Genomic DNA, 20,117 nt, shown 5'->3' on the forward strand with positions numbered 1-20,117 from the left:
TTTTGCTTTTTTGTACTTGGTCACCAGGTCTATACACCTCGGCCAAAACTTTACTTGCTAATGTAATATTTTATTGAAAACCAACTTTTGATCCTGCTATTCGTTTCATATCTCGAACTCGTAAGTTCTTTAGCGGTTTTGAATTTTTCTAAGTTTTAATCCACATCTCACCTCGAACTTGTAAGTTCTAGAGGCTCGAATTTTTCTAAGTTTTAATCCACATCTCACCTCGAACTCGCAAGTTCTAGAGGCTCGAATTTTTCTGTGTTTTAATCCACATCTGGCCCCATTTAATTTCACATCGAACTCGCACGCTTAGGAGACATGAAATTAAATAACACGGAGTCCTTTACTGGGATTAGCCCTTAAAAACTTTTACAAGTTCCAACTCATTTTTGGACCATTTTTAACGCTTCAAGGGTAATATCTCTTCAAATGCTCTACATTACACAGATGCAAAAGTAACTTTCCTTCGAGATCGGTGAGCATATATGTCCCAGGTCGGACTATGCCCTTGACTTCGAATGACCCTTCCCAACTCGGTTCCAACGCCTCAACATGCTTCTGCACCTTGCGGAGGACTAAGTGTCCGACCTGGAAACTCCGAGGTCGGACTCTCGAGTTGTAGTGCCTTGCCATTCGATTTTGGTATTCGGCCAAACGTAGCTGGGCTGCTTCCCTCTTCTCATCGATGAGGTCGAGGCTGAGAAGTAACTCCTCCTCGTTCCTAGCCTACTCATAGTAGTGCACTATCTCCATTGGCATCCCAATTTCTACAGGCACTACGGCCACGGACCCGAAGGCCATGGAAAAGGGAGTTTCTCTAGTAGACTCTCGAGGCGTAGTTCGGTAGGACCATAGTACTTCGGGTAGCTCCTCCGCCCATCGCCCTTTCCTGGTGTCGAGTCGTAGCTTAAGGCTGCGTTTAATGATCTTATTGACCACCTCCACTTGTTCGTTAGCCTTAGGGTGAGCTGGAGACGAGCAGAGGTGACTAATTCCAAGCTTGTGGCAGAAGTCTTTGAACTTGACATTGTCAAACTACTTCCCATTGTCAGTCACGATAACATTGGGTATGCCGAAACGGCAGACTACGTTTGTCCAAATAAAGGTCGTGACTCTAGCCTCTGTGATTGTCGAGAGGGCTTTAGCCTCGGCCCATTTGGTGAAGTAATCTATGGCAACAACTGCATATTTGGTCTGTCCCTTGCCCAATGGGAAAGGTCCAATAAGGTCAACTCCCCATTGCGCAAAGGGCCACGATGTTGAGATCGGAGTCAGCAGCTCGGGAGGTTGGTGGACGAGATTTGCAAAGCGCTGGCAGTTGTCACATGCTTTCACAAATTCCTTTGCATCTCGGTCTATCGTGGGCCAGTAGTAACTCTGACGAATGACCTTCGCTGACAGGGACCTGACCCTAAGTGGTTGCCGCAGACACCTTAGTCAACTTCTCTAAGAACGTAATTTCCATCTTCTTTGGAAATACACTTAAGGAGAGGTAAGGAAAAGTCGCGCCGGTATAGTGTCCCATCTCGGAGCAAGTACCGAGTTGTTTTCCTTGTCAATTTTTTGGCTTCCCTTGGGTCTACCGAGACTTTACGCTCTAGGAAGTCCTTGATCTGATCCATCCATGACAGAAGGTGTGAGTCGACCTCCATCATGTCCGACTCCAAAATAAAAGGATTGTCCAATATTTCCACTGGGACCGACCTCGTCAAGTCGGTCTCGTAAGTAGACGCTAATTTGGCTAAGGCGTCAGTGTTGGAATTTTGTGACCTCGGGATTTGTCTGATTTCGTAGGCCCGGAAGTAAGCATGGTTCGATCTGACCTTTCCCAAATACTTCTCCATCCGAGAATCTTTTGTTTGATACTCTTCTTTAATCTGATTCACTATTAGTTGTGAATCACTGAAAATTTGAAGGTGGGTGGCCCCAGCCCTCTTGCCATGCGTAGTCCAGCCAACAGGGCTTCATACTCGGCCTCATTGTTTGAGGTACGAAAGTTGAAGCGCAGGGCATATTCAAAACGCATGCCATCCACGTACATCGTCCACGGCTGGTCGGATGAGGAGGTTTGAGCTGGTAGAGGAGTGAGTTCGGCTACGAAGTCCGCAACGACCTGTCCCTTTATAGCCGTTCGGGGCTCGAACTGGACTTCGTACTCACTTAACTCCACAACCCATTTCATCAACCGTCCAGACGTCTCTGGCTTATGAAAAACCTGCTTCAAGGGTAAGTTCATGATCACGGTCATGGTATGGGGCTTCGAAGTACGACCTTAGTCTAAGTGCCGCAATGACTAAGGCGAGGGCCAGTTTCTCCATTTAGGGATACCTGGTCTCGGCTTTGGTCATGGCCTTACTCGTGTAATAGACAGGACTCTGCCGTACTCCATCTTGTTTGACCAGGGTTGAGCTGACAGCACTGTCTGACACGACCAAGTATAAATGTAGTTGATCTCCTGACATGGGCTTCACGAGCAACGGTGCCGAGCAGAGGTAGCGTTTGAGTTTTTCAAAAGCTGCCTCACACTCATCTGTCCACTCGAATGGTCCATTCGTTCTTAACACTTTGAAGAAGGGAATGCACTTGTCGGTAGATCTGGAGACGAACCGGTTGAGGGCAACAATTCTCCCATTAAGGCATTGTAGCTGCTTAAGGGTCCTCAACGCTTGCATCTCGAGAACACATTTATCTTCTCTGGGTTAGCCTCAATGCCACGATTATTAACCATGAACCCTAGGAACTTGCCAGACGAGACTCCAAAGGCGCATTTGGCAGGATTTAACTTCATTTGGTACTTTCTGAGTACCTCGAAGGTTTCAATCAGGTCGGCCAGGTGCGACCTGGACTGTCTGCTTTTGACAAGCATGTCATCCACATAGACCTCCATATTGCGTCCGATCTAGTTGGCGAACATTTTGTTCACCATCCTTTGATTAGTCGCCCCCGCGTTCTTTAGACCGAAGGGCATGACCTTGTAGCAGTATAGGCCTTGATCGGTTATGAAAGAGGTGTGGACTTGATCTGTCTCGTACATTTTTATCTGGTTGTATCCAGAGTAGGCGTTCATGAAGGTGAGCAGCTCATGCCCGGCGTAGCATCCACGAGCTGGTCAATCCTCGGTAGTGGGAGGCAATCTTTTGGGCAAGCCTTATTAAGATTGGAAAGTCTACACACATTCTCCACTTTCCGTTGAATTTTTTAACCAAAACAACGTTAGAGAGCCACTCGAGATACATAATTTCTTTAATGTATTCAGCTTTGAGAAGTTTGTTTACTTCCTCAACAATTACATCACTCATCTTTCTTTTTACAAGTCTTCTTTTCTGTTTGACAGGTCGGAATGATGGGTCAATGTTGAGGCGATGAACCATTATCTTCGGATCAATGCCCAACATGTCTTCGTGAGACCATGCGAACACGTCTGAGTTCGCCCTAAGAAAGGAAACGATGGTCCCGAGCTTGGTGCCTATGCTTACTTGCTTTTTCGAGCTGAGCAGAGGGACAAGCTCCAGTTCTTTAATGGACGCAGCCACCTCGCGTTGGTTGGTCTTGGGCTGCTCGTCCTCGGAGCTGCGGGCTGCTGGACTTAGAAGGTTTGATTGCTCTTCCAAAGTGCAAACTGCTGACCCTTTAAGTGTAGAGGTATAGCATTCCCAGGATGTTTTCTGCTCTCCTCGAATCATGCCGACTCCGTTGATCGTAGAGTACTTCATAACTTGGTGCAGAGTCGATGGGATGGCCCAAAGTGAGTGGATAACAGGTCATCCGAAAATGGAATTGTAGGACGACCTGCCATCTATCACCACGAACTCGGCCATCTGAGTGACTTGAGTGTCACCTTGGCCGATAGTGATGGGAAGATCAATGTAACCCTTCGGGGTGACTGATTCTCCCGAAAATCCAACTAAGGGGGTTGAACTCTTCTTCAACTGTGTCCTGGTCCATCCCAGTGCTAGGTAAGTGGTGAGAGATAGAATGTTGGCGGAAGCGCCCCCATTTACCAGCACCCTTCTGACCTGGACATGGTCGATCAACGGTGAGATCACCAGGACATCATTGTGGGGCAAGTGTACCCTTCCAGGTCGGAGTCAGAGAAGGAAATGGGACAGGCCGGCCTCTGCTCTGAATAGTGCAGACTTCACGCCGAGCCTCCCTGGCCAGTTCCTTTCTCTTGTTTCCAGACTGGGCCCCACTAGGGCCACCAAAGATTGTATTGATGATCGCAGGTCGGTCATCTCTCCGAGGTGGCGTCTTTGAATGCTTCCTCTCTTCTTTTTTCTGTGCCGAGCTCGCGCCCGGCTTGCTTACATATTTTTTGAAGTAGCCATCTTGAACCAGGTCCTCAATTTGGTGCTTCAATTCCCAGCAACTCAAGGTATCATGGCCGTCGTCGCGATGGAAACGGCAGTACCTGTCTTTGCTGCATTTTTCCGGATGTCCTCTAAGCTTATCAGGTCGCTTGAGGAGCTTTTCTAACCCGTTCTCCTCGATATTGGTAAGAATCTCAAAGATCAGAATAGTGGTTGGGGTGTACCTCTCATAGGGCCCCCTTCGGTTAGAGTCCGAGTTGGATCTCCTGTATTCAGATCGGCTCTGTACGGGTTGAGAAGATGATCCTTTGTCCTTGGATTTAGAATCGAACTTCCCTTTGTCTTGACCGCCTGACTTTCTCTAGTCGGACCTCTTGTCTGTTTGACCTAGCTTGGTTTTGAGCAACTCCTGCCCATCTAGGACCTTCTTGGCTTTCTGCAAGACCTCAGCAAAGGTTGACGGTGCTTCTTCACCCAGTTTAACCGTCAGAGTCTCGTCGGCCAGGCCAGTAAGGAAGTAGCACATGGCCGAGTCGTCAAAGCAGTGCGCGACCTTAAGTTGTTCTTCTTTGAAGCGGGTCACGTACTCTCTCAAAGTCTCGTCTTCTTTCTGTCGGATGGTGGCGAGGTGGGTGGCAGTCTTTGGTCGTAATGCCGAGAAGAGAATGGGCTAATGAAATCTTTCCTCAGCCGGCCATAAGTCGAGATCGACCTCGCCGGTAGCCTTCTGTACCAGAGCCGAGCGCTCCCCGTGAGAGCGATCTGAAAGGCTTGATGGCGTCAAGACGTCGCTTGGAAGTTCATGAGGCCCTCAAAGACCTCTATGTAGTCCTTTGGGTCCTTAGACCCGTCGTAGGGCTTCATGGCTGGCGTTTTGAACTTCGGAGGGATTGCAGCCTCCAATACGTCAGAGGTGAATGACAATTCACCCATATCGCCATCATCGAACAGGCTTTCCTTCTTTTCGCATTTGGCCTTAAGTGCTTCAACTTACTCGTCGAATCTGTGTTTCATCAGGTTGAACTCTTCCCTCGTAATTACGGCCTCTGGTGTTAAAGGTGTGTATTTTGACTGGGCCTTGAGGTCGGAGTTGGAGTATTTTTTAGAGCATGACGGAGAGATCCCTGGCCCCGTGAGGCCTTCTTCTTCTTATCAACCAGGTGTTTTCGGAGGTCGTGATCCCTCAGACTATAATCAATCCCTTTGTTTTCAACAGCGGGTTCATAGTCATCGGGGTGGATGGGTGGATCCAAGTCATCTCCATCCTCCGGCAGGTCGTCCGTCCCGCCTGGGGCCTTGGAATGGGACCCAGTTCAGTTCGCCCTCATCATTTCATTGTACTTTCCTCCATAGTGTGCACTCGATTGTCCATATCATCTAATTCCTGCTGGAGGGTTGCGAGAACTTCAAGGTCCGCGGCCGGCGTGGCCCTTCGAGAGGTCTTTCTCTAGGTACCACCTCGACCTCGGTTGGCCTTGCCAGACCTCGGGTGTGCTGGTGGCAGGATAGTGTTGGCATTGCGTGTGGACCTCCGAGGTGGATCCACCTCTTGCCCTGCCTTAGTTTGCTCTTCAGTCACTTTGGCGTCCAGCTCATGCTGAGCGTCGTTGTTCCCGTTCAAGGCTCTTCGTTCTGCCGTGTTTGCAGATTCTATTGGCTGAACCATCTCGGATCAAATGTTTTGGTTGCTGGGACGACTTATACTTGCCTTCCCACAGACGGCGCCAAATGTTTATGCAAGGATTTGCACAACGTCTATCTAGCTCGAACCCAGTCCTAGCACCGATCCGAAATGTAAAGGGAAGACCTGCACAAAAGGGCAAAATCTCCGACGCCCAAGTCAGCAAGCAGTTCGGACTTAATATTAAGTTCGAAGAGAAATTCGATACCTGATAGTGAAATGAGGCCCTCTATTTATAGGTTTAGATTCCGACAGGGGTTACGACAGGGTTACCTTGGTCGGATGTGTCGGGTTCGATCAGGTCGACCTTGGACACATTCCTGGAAACGTCGAATGAATTCCTTAATAGGAAGTGGTGAATATCCCACCTCGGAAGGATCCGAGATGGAGCTCCGTAAGCTTATTCCTCTAATTCTTCCATTGACGGCGAATCCCCGTCCTCCACGTGGCGAAGGGATATTTCTCCCCCAAACAACATCACTTTCAATGGGCCGTACTTGTGAAGTTAATGGTTAATGGTTGATGCTTGTATTGTTGTAAATCAAATGGCGAAGAAATATTTAAAGATTTTAAAATTATAAAAGGGCTCTTTGTAGTACTTTGCACCATTTTAATAGCTATATATGTATTATAAGCATTGTTGGACATTTGAGATAGTTTGGGAATTGAAAAATGACGCAGGTGTAAATTGAAAGGATGGTGATTGTTAAATTTTACTTGGTTCCATAAATTGAGATTTATGGTTGGAGTTTAGATCGAAAAATATCAAATAAAAGGGCAGTATGTTCGTAGCATAAGATCGAAAAATATGCCACGTACAAGTTATTAAAATGAGAAAAATTGATTTATAGTCCATGTTAAAGTTGGCTTGTAGATTTCATTTTTGAATCTAATATAGATACATGATTTTTTTGAGTAATTGCAATAACCAAGATGACAGTCATCAGAAATTAACAACAAAAAATAAAAGTTCAAATCAATTAGCTTTACCCTTTCAAGGTACATTATTTCCTAGCAAACAACTAAAACTAGATGAGTTCAACAATACAAAAGCATAAAAGCTCTTAAAATATATGTTATGTAGTATACTCAGGCACCAATGGCATTCTTTGACTCAACTCCAACCGAAGGAGTTATAAACTGGGTAATTTTAAGTTACAATTCAGCAATACCATGATTGAGCTTCAATTACACATACTAGAAATCTATCAGAAAGATCATTTTTAACCATAAAACTGGAAGGAGATTGTAACCATTGCCACTTCCCTCGTAAGTGTTGACTATACAACCATCCACTCAAAAATATTAGAACAAAAAGTCACAACTTACTTAGAAAAATAACAGCTAAAGTTCATGAATCCATTTATTTATGTTTTTCCTCAATAATCAAACAACAGAAAAAGTACGAAACCTCACTAGAATACAACTGAGAACATGGAAAACGAAGCTTATGGATGCTCATCCCAAGATTAGCAAACAGAAAGCAACCGAATGACGATTAAACGAGAATAGGCAAATTTAATAATAAAACCAACCCAACAAAATCATCTTTCAGAATCAATATTCACCCTTTAAAATCATTCATTAAGGATATATCCTCCTCTTCCAACATTCCCATATCATGGAAAATCAACAAAAAACTCAAGAAGTAAACCTAAAACACCCACAACTCAACTCATTGAAACTGCAATTACCATTAAACGTTAAATTACAGTAAAACCCAACTCAGAATAGCAACAAACGTTTACATTTTAATACATTCAAGAACCGCACTTGCAGTCTGTGGAGAATCTATGCACTAAGTGTAATCAATCCCCGCTGAACCACAACCACAAAAGGACCACAGAAAGGTTTGCAGAAGAAAACCCAACAAATAAAATCATCAACTGAACTTACAAAAAGCTAATGATGACCATGGGCTAGTCGGGTTTCCGGAGGACTTCGCCGCAACGGGATGTCGTGAGGAGTCATTTCCGGTTCTCGTGTGAGGACACGTCCTGGCTCATCGTGGCGCAGGGAGTTCGCTGCTCGTGGGTAGCTGGAGTCGCCGCTCGCGTGTGGGTGATCAGAGTTGGTACCACTGCGGGAAAAGAAAGGGGATAATCACAGCAATGACATAAATTACGGGCATCAATGAGATATGACACTAATCCATGAAACATGTAATAGGAATAAAACAAGCTAACAAATATTATCTCAATCACAATTCCAGACAATATATGTTAACTAATCCCAGATCAGGTTCTGGTTCCAATTATAACGGAAATAAATCAAATCAGAACTATGTTCAAAGAGTAGATAAATCAACCTAAACCTCAAGCAACAAGAACAATAAAATATAGGGAAGACAAATCGACACCGGATTTATACTGGTTCACCCAATGTGGGCTAAGTTCCAGTTTTCTGCTACCGTTGCAGGTTCCACCAAATGTCAGGAGAATCTTCCAGAGTTTACAACGCTCTATAATGATTTCTCTCACTTTTCTCTCAAAGAAAAATGCTCACGAATCACTCTTATAAGCTTCTAAAATTCTTCAATGGAAACAAAAACTTACAAAGCTCACGTTTTTCTTCTTTGTGAAGCCTCACCAGGAAACTCTCGCCAAAACTCTCTCTCTGTAAATTTCTCTCACTTGATTCTCTCTCTCGGGGTTGTTAAAATCGTGGGCGGCAGACACTTGCTTTTTAACAAAAGAAAATTGCCAACTTAATGAAGAAGAAATAATGTAATGGGCCTTTTTTTTATTTAAGCCCATTAAGCCACCTTCATTCTTTCTTTTAATTTGGCTCCATTCTCAACAACATGTTATTCTAACCCTCCTGACACCCGTTAATTACGAATACATCCTTGATCTCCTAATTTTCATCCCTTAATATTGTTCCCGCCCATCCTCGACTTTCCAATATGTTTCCCCCCTTTATTTTTTGCCTCTGGTTTTTTTTTATCCTATTATTATGTTACATCACCATAGATAACGACTTAAAGACAGCTGTATCATTTGTAGGCAAAGGTAACGCCTCTGTCGTTACCGATCAACTTTTTACTTTCATTCGGATACCATCGAGATCGACACAACTCTTAGCGGAAACAATACACAGTGCCGATAAAAAATTAAGGTATCGATAACAACATGCAGTAGCGACGCAACGCAAGGAATAGTTCGCGATGTCGATAAAGCTACGGAGGACGACATCGGTACATAAAGGCAATTATATCGACACGGATAACTTTAAATTATTATTATATATATATTTGTTTAAGATTAAAAACTAAATTATATTTACTTTATACTGGGAAGCGATGAGATATGTGTTGACAACAATGGGCAAATATATAATATATTATTATAGAGGAAATTGCGGGAGATGAAGTTGAAGAAATAATAGACTGTGTTCCTAGGGAAAAAAAAGCATTGTCCATATTGAGGTTGAAGAAATGGGATGATTGAAAGCCTAACGAGCGCGGCGGTTTTCCTTCTCATCGGCAGCGGGATTCTCTCTTCGAGGTTCTCGATCTTTAGCCTGAGATCCTGCTTATCGCCTATGGCCAGCAGAATGCTTTTGCGGTATTCCTCAAAAGCGTCCTTGTAGAACTCGAGACGGTGCTTTAAAGGTAAAACAAAAAAAGAAAGTTAAAAAGTTCCAAAAAACGAGTCTACCTCTGGTATCTCGCTTCTAATTAATTTTGTTATTATTACTCGACTTATTTGGGTCTGGTTTGTTTGTTATATATTTTGTTAATTCTCTGTATCTATCTTGTATTTATTTTTATATTTTTTTATCCTTTGTTGAAATCAACGACCATGCACGCTGTAATTTATTAATGGGTAAATCAAACATTCGTACACTTTACTGCAAATTAGGACAGATATAGGTCATTCTATTAAACATGCATCCTAAGTACAGATAATTAGAACCGAAAAACAACAGCCACGACGATCAGGGTCGTTGCCTATGTGTGTTGCTCTAGGGTTGTTAGATGGTTCTCTCGTTTCACCATATATTTTTCTATGTTTCTCTTCTGCATCTATGCTCTTGTATCGTCTCATACTCCTGCATTCTTGAACTGGCCTGTAGCCGAATCCCTGTGAGGAGCAGTTGGGCTCGTTCCATCGCATTCTTGGCCCTTTCGAACCATCCCTCTTTTATTGGCGTTGAAGTACCAGAGTTGAAGTAGTTGTTATCACTCTCTTTCATTCCGCCTATTGTTTTCTTTTGTATTTTATTATCCACAAACTAGGGCAAACAAAATAAATATAAATAGTGTTGTACGTGTCACATATAAGCGACATGAAGACACCGATTCTTTAGGTTAATAAATAAACAAATATAAAAACAAGATATTAAAACAATTTGTCTAGTGCATCGGACGACGTCGCACCTTATCGCACCGTATTTATTTTACGCAGTGGGTAGTTTAAACGATCATTAATAAAATATCACATTAACGCAGAGTCACTGGTACCCGAGCGGAGGTTAAACATATAATCGAATTTATTGTCTATAAGGTTTTACCTGACCCACGACGAAGAAGATCTCAACGGTTTTGACGCACGCAGATTTAGATCGGTATTGACATCAACATCAGCGATCCTACATGTTAGCGAGCTATGTGTCGGACATTAGCATCGACCCATTTGTATCGACCCTTCGTAGAGCATGTCCTATATTACCGCTCGTATTGTTGAGATATCGATGTTGTCATATTTTATAAGTGTACGACAACGGCGTCGTTATCATCTGGTATATTCATGGACCACATATTTCTTACCAGCACATCCGCGGTGCAAGCAATCGATGTGGCTCTATACTGCTATCGCCACCGTCTTTCCCTTTTTGCATCCCGATGACCTCATACCATGATACCGTCTACGTACAATACATATAAGTAGCAGTAGCACAACTGAATTCAATTACTACATTAATCAGGTCACAATTAAATTAATACTCGTCCTACAACTAACTTCATTCGTGCTCACAACCCATGGCCTAAATTTGTAACCCAATCAACCACCAGTCACAGTTCGCATGTATATAAATTTGTTTAACCCTGCACAAAAAAACCCGAGTTTTCATATTACATTTATTTTTTTTCATGTGTGTGCAAATAGTACGATGTCTAACGAGGTAACCAATTGCCACATAATCCGCATCTCGTCAGATGATGAGGTCAGTCAGGAGTTTAATCTCTACATAGAGACAGAGTGTCCGTACAACTCATCAAGCGATTTAGGTAATAGCAAATTCGATCAAGAGTCCCTCATTGATCAGCTGCATGAAACGAAACATAGAGTACGCGAGATGGAGGAAAAGGTTGCATTGTCGTACATCGTCGTGATGTCGGTATCGATTATAACGATAGAAGGCACACATCATATATACACGTACCAATTGCTTTGACGGGGTTGATATTGTCTTTGTTAGCAACGTCTCTATCGACGTTTAAAGATATCGATGTCGACTATCTCTTGTCCTCCCGAACGCTGCTGTACCATTATCCTCGAGGAAAATAATAATAATATTTACACGGTATCGTCTTCGATCGACAGTGTTCCACAACACTCTTGCTACTGTTCTCGCATTCGCCTTCATACATACATCTAATGACCGCCGTCTACATGCAGTTTAACCACTACCATCCAATTAGTCAGCATCGCATTAATATTGGGCTACATCTACCTTCAATCATGCTCATACGCCATTTCCTTAACACAAATCTGTAAGTCATCAAACCAAATAGTCGCATGTTGTATATATAGGTGCCACACTGCACGTTCCTCCAACACCGGAGTTGCATATTGCACTCACTCGTATTTCTTCCGATTCAGACGGTGTCATGTCGGACAGAGCGACGAGTCGACGCACGATCCTCCTTACCTCAATGATGAGGTCACTCGATATTGGAATCGTTTAACAGAGTTGGAGCGTCAATACAACTTATCAAGCGAGTACAACTATATTAAGACAGACAACGAGTCCTTCGTTCGTCGATTGGAAGTAGAGTGCAAACTATGTGAGGTGGAGGCAAGGGTTGCCGTGTCGGAGATGATGCAGTGTCGCGACGATGTTCGAGCTCTCTCGGTGCAAAACATGTGTCTGATGGACAGGGTTGCCGAATTGCAGGTTGAAAACAGGCGTCTGAGTCTCATACATCACACAACATGTAAACCAATTTCGTTCCTCATTTTCCTCTTTGTTATATTCTTCCTTTAATTAATGTTATTGTACAATCTAGAACTAACTACTTGATTTTGTAGAGTATGTGGTATCAATTTTTATATTGTATTTTGTTCAAACTATTCCACGTTAGATGCAGGACTGTGCCGGAAAAGAAAAATGACATAGCAAATCGTTCTGAAACCATAGTGTTGCACACATAAAATTAAACCTGCTACTGGACAAACCCAGCATGGACAACAAAACGAAGTTTCATTCATAAGATAACTAAATCAAACATACGGAAAAAGAAAAAAATAATAAAAACAACGCAGTTATGATGCAGACTACGGGCGTCCCCCTACAATCACTAGATCGGCCTCCAATCTAGCGTTTTGTTCGCGTATTTTCCTCACAATAGACTCCAGACACTCTATTCGCTTCCTAATGGTCTCATACTTCTGCATGGTTGACTGTGCATCGATTTCAAGGCCCGCCAAAACTAGATCGACGTCTTCAACAACATCATGTGCCCTTTCTAACCAGTTGTTGTTGATTGGTTCAGTCGTTCTGTTGCCAATCTCTCATGAAACCCTGTATGGCGATTTTGAGAAGTACGGATTAGTCTGTGGTCTTTATTAATAGTGTTGTTTCCTACCTTCCGTAGAATCCCGCATTTACCCCACTCACTTTAATCTTATGCCTGGTGGGTCTGATGGATGTTAATGAATTAATATACTCCAGCATTAACAATAATTTATTGTTTTTGGCACGTCATAGGTTAAACGTAAAATCAAACTTATTGTCCATAGGTTTCTCGTGTTACGAACAGGTTGATATACGCCCCTGTATAATAATTTCGACATCGTTATAGGTTTATCGACGTCGATATTGGCCATAGGTTAAACGTGAAATCGAACTTACTGTCCGTAGGTTGGTTTATCGACGTTGATACAGGTTTATCGATGTCGATATTGGTCCTAGGTTAAACGTGAAATCGAACTTATTGTTCGTAGGTTGGTATATCAACGTCGATACAGGTTTTATTGACGTCGATACAGGTTTATCGACGTCGATACTGGTTTATTGATGTCGATATCGGCCATAGGTTAAATGTAAAATCGAACTTACTGACCATAGGTTGGTATATCGACGTCGATACATGTTTATCGACGTCAATACTAGTTTATCGATGTCAATACAAGTTTATCGATGTCAATATTGGCCATAGGTTAAACGTGAAATCGAACTTACCATCCGTAGGTTGGTGGATCAATGTTGATACATGTTTATCGATGTCAATGTAGGTTTATCAATATCGATATCAACCATATTAAACGTGAAATCGAACTTACCGTCTGTAGGTTTCTCGCATTACGGACACGTCAAAACGTCTCCATATACGTACTAATATCGACGTCGAACAAGTTAACGACGTCCACGGCCAGCAAGAGCACTATCTTTTTGCACTGTGTATCCCTTCGTTGTTACGAGATGGAGTTTGTCAATGGTTGGCATACCGGTGAAACCAATTAGGTGAATAAAAAAACAACTTAATGTGGAAAAATTCCAAAACGCTTTCTAACTCATGAAAACGGTTCTTCCTCCACAACAATTCCAGATGCTGCGTACGACACAAATCTTTTGAGTCAAATAGAGCATTTGACACCATGAAATGAAACAACATATGGTTTCATACCCCAATGGAGAAAAAAAAATATAGACCGAACCCACAAAACAATGTAGATATAACGAAACATACCAGTAGTTGATTCCTCTATTATTATTCCTGGCTTCCACTTTGGCCTTCTCTTCCGTAGCAGCGACACGGCGTTCTAGATGCTGCTCCTACTGTAAGAGTTCCACGTACGCCAAACTGACTTCGTGTTGTGCTCTTTTGCCATTTCCAGCATCACCTCGGTCAGGGACAGTTCCAGCCGCGCGTCTTGTATCTGCTTCTCAACCGCCCGGATTACATCCATCGCTTTCCATATCTCGTCAGTGTCGTCTGTTGCCATACTGCCTGTATTCACCGAAGCATTGGATGCATACTGGGATCGACAGTCCTATTTAAGCTAAACAAGTACTGGCTGCATTGATAATGTAGGGTTTGGTAGGTGAACTGCTAGTAGTGCATTTATTATTAATATTTTATTATTATTATACTATCGTGTTATGCCGTGCTGTGCACGTCGGTACAATCACGATATCGTCCAAGCGATACACGTCGACATCGTCACCATAATCTGTTGGAAATCCTATCTACGTCTCCAATGATATGGATATATTTATCGATGGATCGTATCAGTATCCAGATTTTGTTCAACCATCTTGAGTCAACTCACTCCACTTAATAGTCTGTATGCGTGCATTGTAATCGAATATGGTCATGCATGGATCATATGAAATACGAAATAACATTTTCAGAAACATGAGCGCAACATAGTTGAAGGCGTAAACTACAGAGCCGTGACATAATTTGGGCATTCGAAACTGCATTGCAATAGGTACAATAACAACGCAGAGTAAAGAAAGTAACAACTACATGATTAAGTTATTGAACCGGACCATACACAGGTTGAAACACGTAGTTTAGAAAAACTTGAAATAACAAAAAATACACATTTAAGCAAACACCACAGATGGGAGAGTGAAGGAAACATGTAAATTAAAAGATAAGGACGAGTAGTTTATCTAGTCCTTTTCTTCGTCCAATATGACCCCGCATTAACCAGACAACGTCAAAATCCTCCTTCATTCTGAGTTCCCTGTTGTTAGATCAGTATGATAACCCTAGAGGGGGTGAATAAGGTTTAATGAAACTTTTTAAACTTTTTACTACGGTGGGCCCAAATTTAAACAAATAAGTAAACTTTTTGGGAACAATTAATTTATCACAAATTAAACAATAAATTAGAAATACAAACACCCTAATTAATTTCACCACCCAAATAATTCAAATATAAATATTGACCATTAAACATGATTAACAAATTCGAACAATTAATTTCATACAATTTGTAATAAAGAAAATTAATTGCAAAAATTAAATAGAGTAGGGTTAGAGAAAATGATACCAGAAATTTTATAGTGGTTCGGCAACAACCGACCTACTCCACTCCCCAAACGCCTCTTGGGTATTCGATTAAGGAACTTGACTCTTTCCACGATAGGAGTCAAACTGGTACAAAGTCTTCTTTTCCCGGGAGCAAGAAGAAACTCGATCCTTTCCACGGTTCAGGATCAAACCGTTACAACTACTCTTTTTTGGGCATAAGAGCAACCCTTACAAATGATATAGAAATCTAAGAACCAACTTACAAACTCTCTCAAAGTGTGGGTATACAAATATTTGCTCACAAATTTGTAAGAAAAATTCTTACAAAATAAAAGCCCTCAATTTGGCTAAGACAAATAAAATTGGGAGCACATGGATCTCTCAAATAAAATTTCTCTCACAAGAAATTAGAACAACATTGAAATTTTTGGAGAGATAAATAGTAGATGAAATTGGAGAGAAAATTGGGAGAGAATAATTATTAAAATGTTGAGGGAAGTGAGGTTTAAATAGGTGAGGAAAAATAGAAAATAAATTTGAAATCGAAATTGAATTTGGACTATTAGATCTTTAATGATTGAAGATCAAAGGTTGAGTTTTAATTGAATAAAATAATAATTGATTTTGAAAATATAATATAATAAAATAATAATTTTTTTTCTTTCTTTCTTTTCCTGTTAGCGCCTGATTTTTTTTTTCAAACGACTCTTTCACTTTCTCTTTCCTTTTTTTTGTTTCATTTCTTTTTCCTCATTTCTTTTTCTTTTCCATTTCTTTATAAACTAAAAAATTTCAGTAAATACATCTTGCCACGTGTCACTATTTCATTGGTCCACTTAGTTGATTCATCCGCCACGTCATCATCTCGGTATTTTTCCTTTCAATTTGTTTTTGTCATAATTTCTTCGTTTGAGCTCTGATTTGGGTGATTCAAAATTCGTTGGAATCGTCGTATCAAGCTCTACACTGTGGACACTTTAAAATATTAAAATTTTCAAATAAAAGAATTAAGTTTGTTATCATCAAAACATTAATTAATTAATTAATTAAAATTAATTAATTTGAGATTAAGGGCCAAAAAGCCAACACCTGTACTCCATACTCATATCGCTCTCCTCTTCCCTCGCCATCTCAAACATTGACTCATTTAATGCCAATTCCATCTGTGCGTCGTTTATTTTTGTCTCGACCGCTCGTAGGGCATCCATTGCCTTCTGTTAATGTCTGCCCCGTCGTTTTCCATATCAGATGTCTACACGAGTGGTTGGAAGTGATGTGAACTCTCATACGTTATATAGGCCGACTCAACCCGTATATGCATTGAATACCTAGGGTTTCGTAGTTCAAACAGCAAAATTGCATTTACTTTTGCACCAAGCGCGCTTTCCGAGATTATTAGAACTGAATCACTTCTTCATTCCACTATCATATTCCGACCTTGTTCCATTTACCTACTCCCATCATTCTACATTATATAAAAATAGTCCCTACTGGGTGCACTAAAATCACAGAGGTGTTCGGAGATACGGAAAGAGTGATGTAAAGAACCTGACTCCATGGCCTATGGGCGTCCTTCTTTAGTGGGAAGACGTGCCTCCAGTTTAGCAATCTGCTTGCGTGTATAGCTAAGGACCCTCTTCATGTACTGGATTCTTGCCTGCATGATTTCGTACTCTCGTATCGTCGAACAACCCTTTTGCTGAAGACGCGTGAGCTCCAGCAGGGCTTCTTCTAGCCATTCCCAAGAGTCATCTAGGCCCAAGCCGTGAGCACTGCTCTTTGCCATCGCGTGCTGCATTCCGGTTGCAAGTGGAGTATTAAGGATGTGCTGGAGGTGTGTAATGGCTGTAGAGACGAAGAGAATAATATATAGGTTGATATATGCGTATCGCGTGTCCCCTAAAACGCCATCGATTCACATCAGTCACCATGTGCAGTGGGTGGATTGAATGGCTATCAATAAATACAATCCCGCATTAAGAACGATTCATTTATTCTTGGTTATGAGGAAGTTAAACTGATAATCGTCTTTTCACTGTCGGTTTGTCAGTTGCCGGCAGTACAAAATGAGGAGGAAGTACAACATCGTGTACCACACACCTCTCCCAACTCTTTCCATTGTCTACAATCGTGCTGTCATACTGACATCGACATTGACAACATTAAGTTCCATGAGTTGATGCCGATGTCCATAGAGATTTCGAGAAACTTATTTGACGATGATCACGGCGGCTTCATTAATTGCAGTAGTTGGGACGTGTCTCGTCGTGGCAATTATGGTTGCATCCTGACACGGCGACGGCGTAGGCGTCGATGTCCTTGATTAGGGTGCATTTACACCGACGTAATCGATTCCATCTCTCGAGATATTGCGCATTGGACGTCGGTACCAAAAACTAAATCATCAGTCGCACGCACGCATCGGTCCGTTTTTTTCTTTTCCTTCCCTTCATTTGTTTTGGTTTTTTGGTATTGTTGCCCACATACTATAGTATGGTATTCAACTATCATGATTCCATGACATCTGCAAGTATACTATGTTCGACAATTATTCGAAGTCGTACAGATGATTATTTTTTGTGGGATCTATTTTTTGGCAACTCTTTCTCCACACATCAAGATTCATTACTTTATCAAATCCACACAATTAAATCTATGCATCCCTTATTTGATCTTTAATCTTCTATGATTTACAATTCACTTAATTTTTTTCATTCTAATTTTGTTAATTTAACTTATCTATATCTTTTGATTAATGGTAAGTAGTGAGTCAACGAATTAACTATCAACAATAATTTGTATGAAATCTTTTGGCTGGAATATACAACTTTTTGTCTCTTAATTTCCTAATAATATAATTTTAATTATAATATGAAGTTAAATTAGTATAACGTAAAATGTTTAATATATAACAAAATGCTAGCTTGATTGGCTTTGAGAATGGGTGATAAAAAAACAGTATATTTTATAAAACTAATGTACCAAAATAATGGGCCCATATTAGATGGAATAACATTCTCAAAATAAAAAAATTAAGGTACTTATATATCTTTTAATCAATAACAATATGAAATGAAAAAAAAAAAAGAATGTGATTTCTATATTACAGTTTCATCATTGTGAACTCACGAGGTAGGAATAAGATGTTGGAATTAAACGGTTAGGTTGAAACAGTGGGTTATGTGGCCTTCTTAGTGGTATTATATAATATTGTGTCGAGTATATATTCTATAATCAATTTATTTACAATTTACTATAACTTGTGTTATAAAGGAATGGCTATCAATTTTTTTCGGAAAAGTACAAATTTCTCATATTTTATATATATATATATATATATATATATTATTGGAAAAAAAAACGAAATAAGACATAGAATTCAGTGGAAAGGAAATTAAAAAAAAAGAAGGGTTTAACAACTGTATAGGATATTATGTGTTGGATTAATCTGAATACATATCATTGTCTTATTATTATTATTTTAATTCCTCTATCCCATACAGTTGTTAAACCCTCCTCTTTTTTTTTTTTTTTTAATTTCCTTTCCACTGAATTCTATGTCTTATTCGTTTTTTTTTCCAATAATATATATATATATATGATAGCCATTCCTTTGTAACACAAGTTATAGTAAATTGTAAATAAATTGATTATAGAATATATGCTCGACACAATATATGTGAATGCAGTTGCACAAACCTCGACGATTTCGACGACGAAATCACTAACTCATTTTTCCAAAAGACATCTCAAATACATGGGTACGGATGTACATGCGCCTCCTCGGTATAAGATATTGACTACTTTACTTGCTGCCACCAATATGATAACGACACCTTTAATATTTTACCTCATTATGTTTAATATACTTATTTTCCAGTATAATTCTTTTGTTTTTCCAGTTGTTTCCTTTGTTATGTTCATGTGGTTCGTCACGATATTGACATATTTATTCGCTGCATCCAACACGATGGTGGTATCATTAACGTGTTACCGTTTTACGTTTTAATTTTATTATTAATTTTATTTATATTTTTTTCATCTTTTATTTTTTATAATAATTTCTTTTGCCGCATATGTTTATTTAGCAATATATTTTTTTTACCGGATTTTTTTCTTTTGTTCTATTTATCTGGTCCGTCAAGATATTGACATCTTTATTCGCTGCGACCAACACGATAACGGTACAATTAACGTGTTACCGTTTTACGTTTTAATTTTATTTAGTTCTAGTTTTAATTTTAATTTTTAATTTTATTTCTATATTTATTTTTCATTTATTTTTATCTTTTATTTTTTATAATATATTTTTTTGCAGCGTATGTTTATTTACCGATATATTTTTCTTTTTACCGGATTTTTTTCTTTTGTCCTATTTCTCTAGTTCGTCAAGATATTGACATCTTTATTCGCTGTGACCAACACGATAATGGTACCATTAACGTTTTACCCTTTTCAGTTTAATATTTTTTTTCAAGTATTCTATTTTATTATTATTATTTTTTTATCTGGTTCGTCAAACTTTCGTTCTGGGAGGATGCAACCTCCGTTTTATCCTAGTACGTTTGATACATTCTTTATTTTTTCAGTATAATTTTTTTTTTTGTTCTCTGGTTAGTCAAACTTTCGTTCTAGTCGGATGCTATGTCCCCATCGATATCGACGACATATAACAAGTAGGGGAAATAAGACCAATATGAGTTGTGGGATGAAGACGATGAAGAAGTTATGTACGAGCGACGAAAACCTAACTAAATAGATGTATTGACTTAGCATGAGTGTGGTGGTGATAGATCACGAAATCAAAAAGAGCATGTAAATGGCACTATATTTCAAAAAGTTATGGTTCAGTATAGGGCTTTCAAAATCACACAATAAAAACAAAGGGAAAAAACCCCAGAATACT

General features: G+C 40.3%; 2 protein-coding genes and 1 long non-coding RNA gene across 4 annotated transcripts; all 3 read right to left on the reverse strand.

Annotated features, from left to right (window-relative positions):
• Positions 1-1,041: 1,041 nt before the first annotated feature.
• On the reverse strand, positions 1,042-2,678 carry LOC148210862 (uncharacterized). Its single transcript, XM_088125224.1, has 2 exons — positions 2,335-2,678; positions 1,042-1,417 (listed from the first exon to the last, which is right to left on the reverse strand). The coding sequence occupies exons 1-2, from the start codon at positions 2,676-2,678 to the stop codon at positions 1,042-1,044; spliced, it is 720 nt and encodes a 239-aa protein (XP_087981350.1).
• Positions 2,679-3,767: 1,089 nt separating this feature from the next.
• On the reverse strand, positions 3,768-5,249 carry LOC111023488 (uncharacterized). Its single transcript, XM_088125225.1, has 4 exons — positions 5,136-5,249; positions 4,688-4,956; positions 4,114-4,582; positions 3,768-4,022 (listed from the first exon to the last, which is right to left on the reverse strand). Exons 1-4 carry the CDS (start codon positions 5,247-5,249, stop codon positions 3,768-3,770), a joined length of 1,107 nt encoding a protein of 368 aa, XP_087981351.1.
• A 2,397-nt stretch (positions 5,250-7,646) lies between these two features.
• On the reverse strand, positions 7,647-8,692 carry LOC148210863 (uncharacterized). 2 transcript variants are annotated; one of them, XR_015791855.1, is made up of 2 exons: positions 8,553-8,692; positions 7,647-8,077 (listed from the first exon to the last, which is right to left on the reverse strand). It is a non-coding gene; the product is annotated as an uncharacterized LOC148210863 (long non-coding RNA). The 2 variants fall into 2 exon arrangements; XR_015791854.1 differs by having other exon boundaries at positions 8,357-8,692.
• Between the last annotated feature and the right edge of the window lie 11,425 nt (positions 8,693-20,117).

This window comes from Momordica charantia, assembly GCF_013281855.1.
Source record: "Momordica charantia cultivar OHB3-1 chromosome 6 unlocalized genomic scaffold, Mcharantia_2.0 BLBB01000006.1, whole genome shotgun sequence".
Lineage (NCBI taxonomy): Eukaryota > Viridiplantae > Streptophyta > Magnoliopsida > Cucurbitales > Cucurbitaceae > Momordica > Momordica charantia.

Bases quoted from the DNA above. Each gene is read 5' to 3' on its own strand.
- LOC148210862 (XM_088125224.1), bottom strand. From the start codon at position 2,678: ATGCAAGCGTTGAGGACCCTTAAGCAGCTACAATGCCTTAATGGGAGA. The intron at 1,418-2,334 runs GTATCCCTAAAT...GCAACCACTTAG, and splicing joins ATGACCAAAGCCGAGACCAG to GGTCAGGTCCCTGTCAGCGA.
- LOC111023488 (XM_088125225.1), bottom strand. From the start codon at position 5,249: ATGGGTGAATTGTCATTCACCTCTGACGTATTGGAGGCTGCAATCCCT. The intron at 4,957-5,135 runs GTCTTTGAGGGC...TTACGACCAAAG, and splicing joins ACCCAAAGGACTACATAGAG to ACTGCCACCCACCTCGCCAC. The intron at 4,023-4,113 runs GTCCCATTTCCT...GACCATGTCCAG, and splicing joins TTCAGAGCAGAGGCCGGCCT to GTCAGAAGGGTGCTGGTAAA.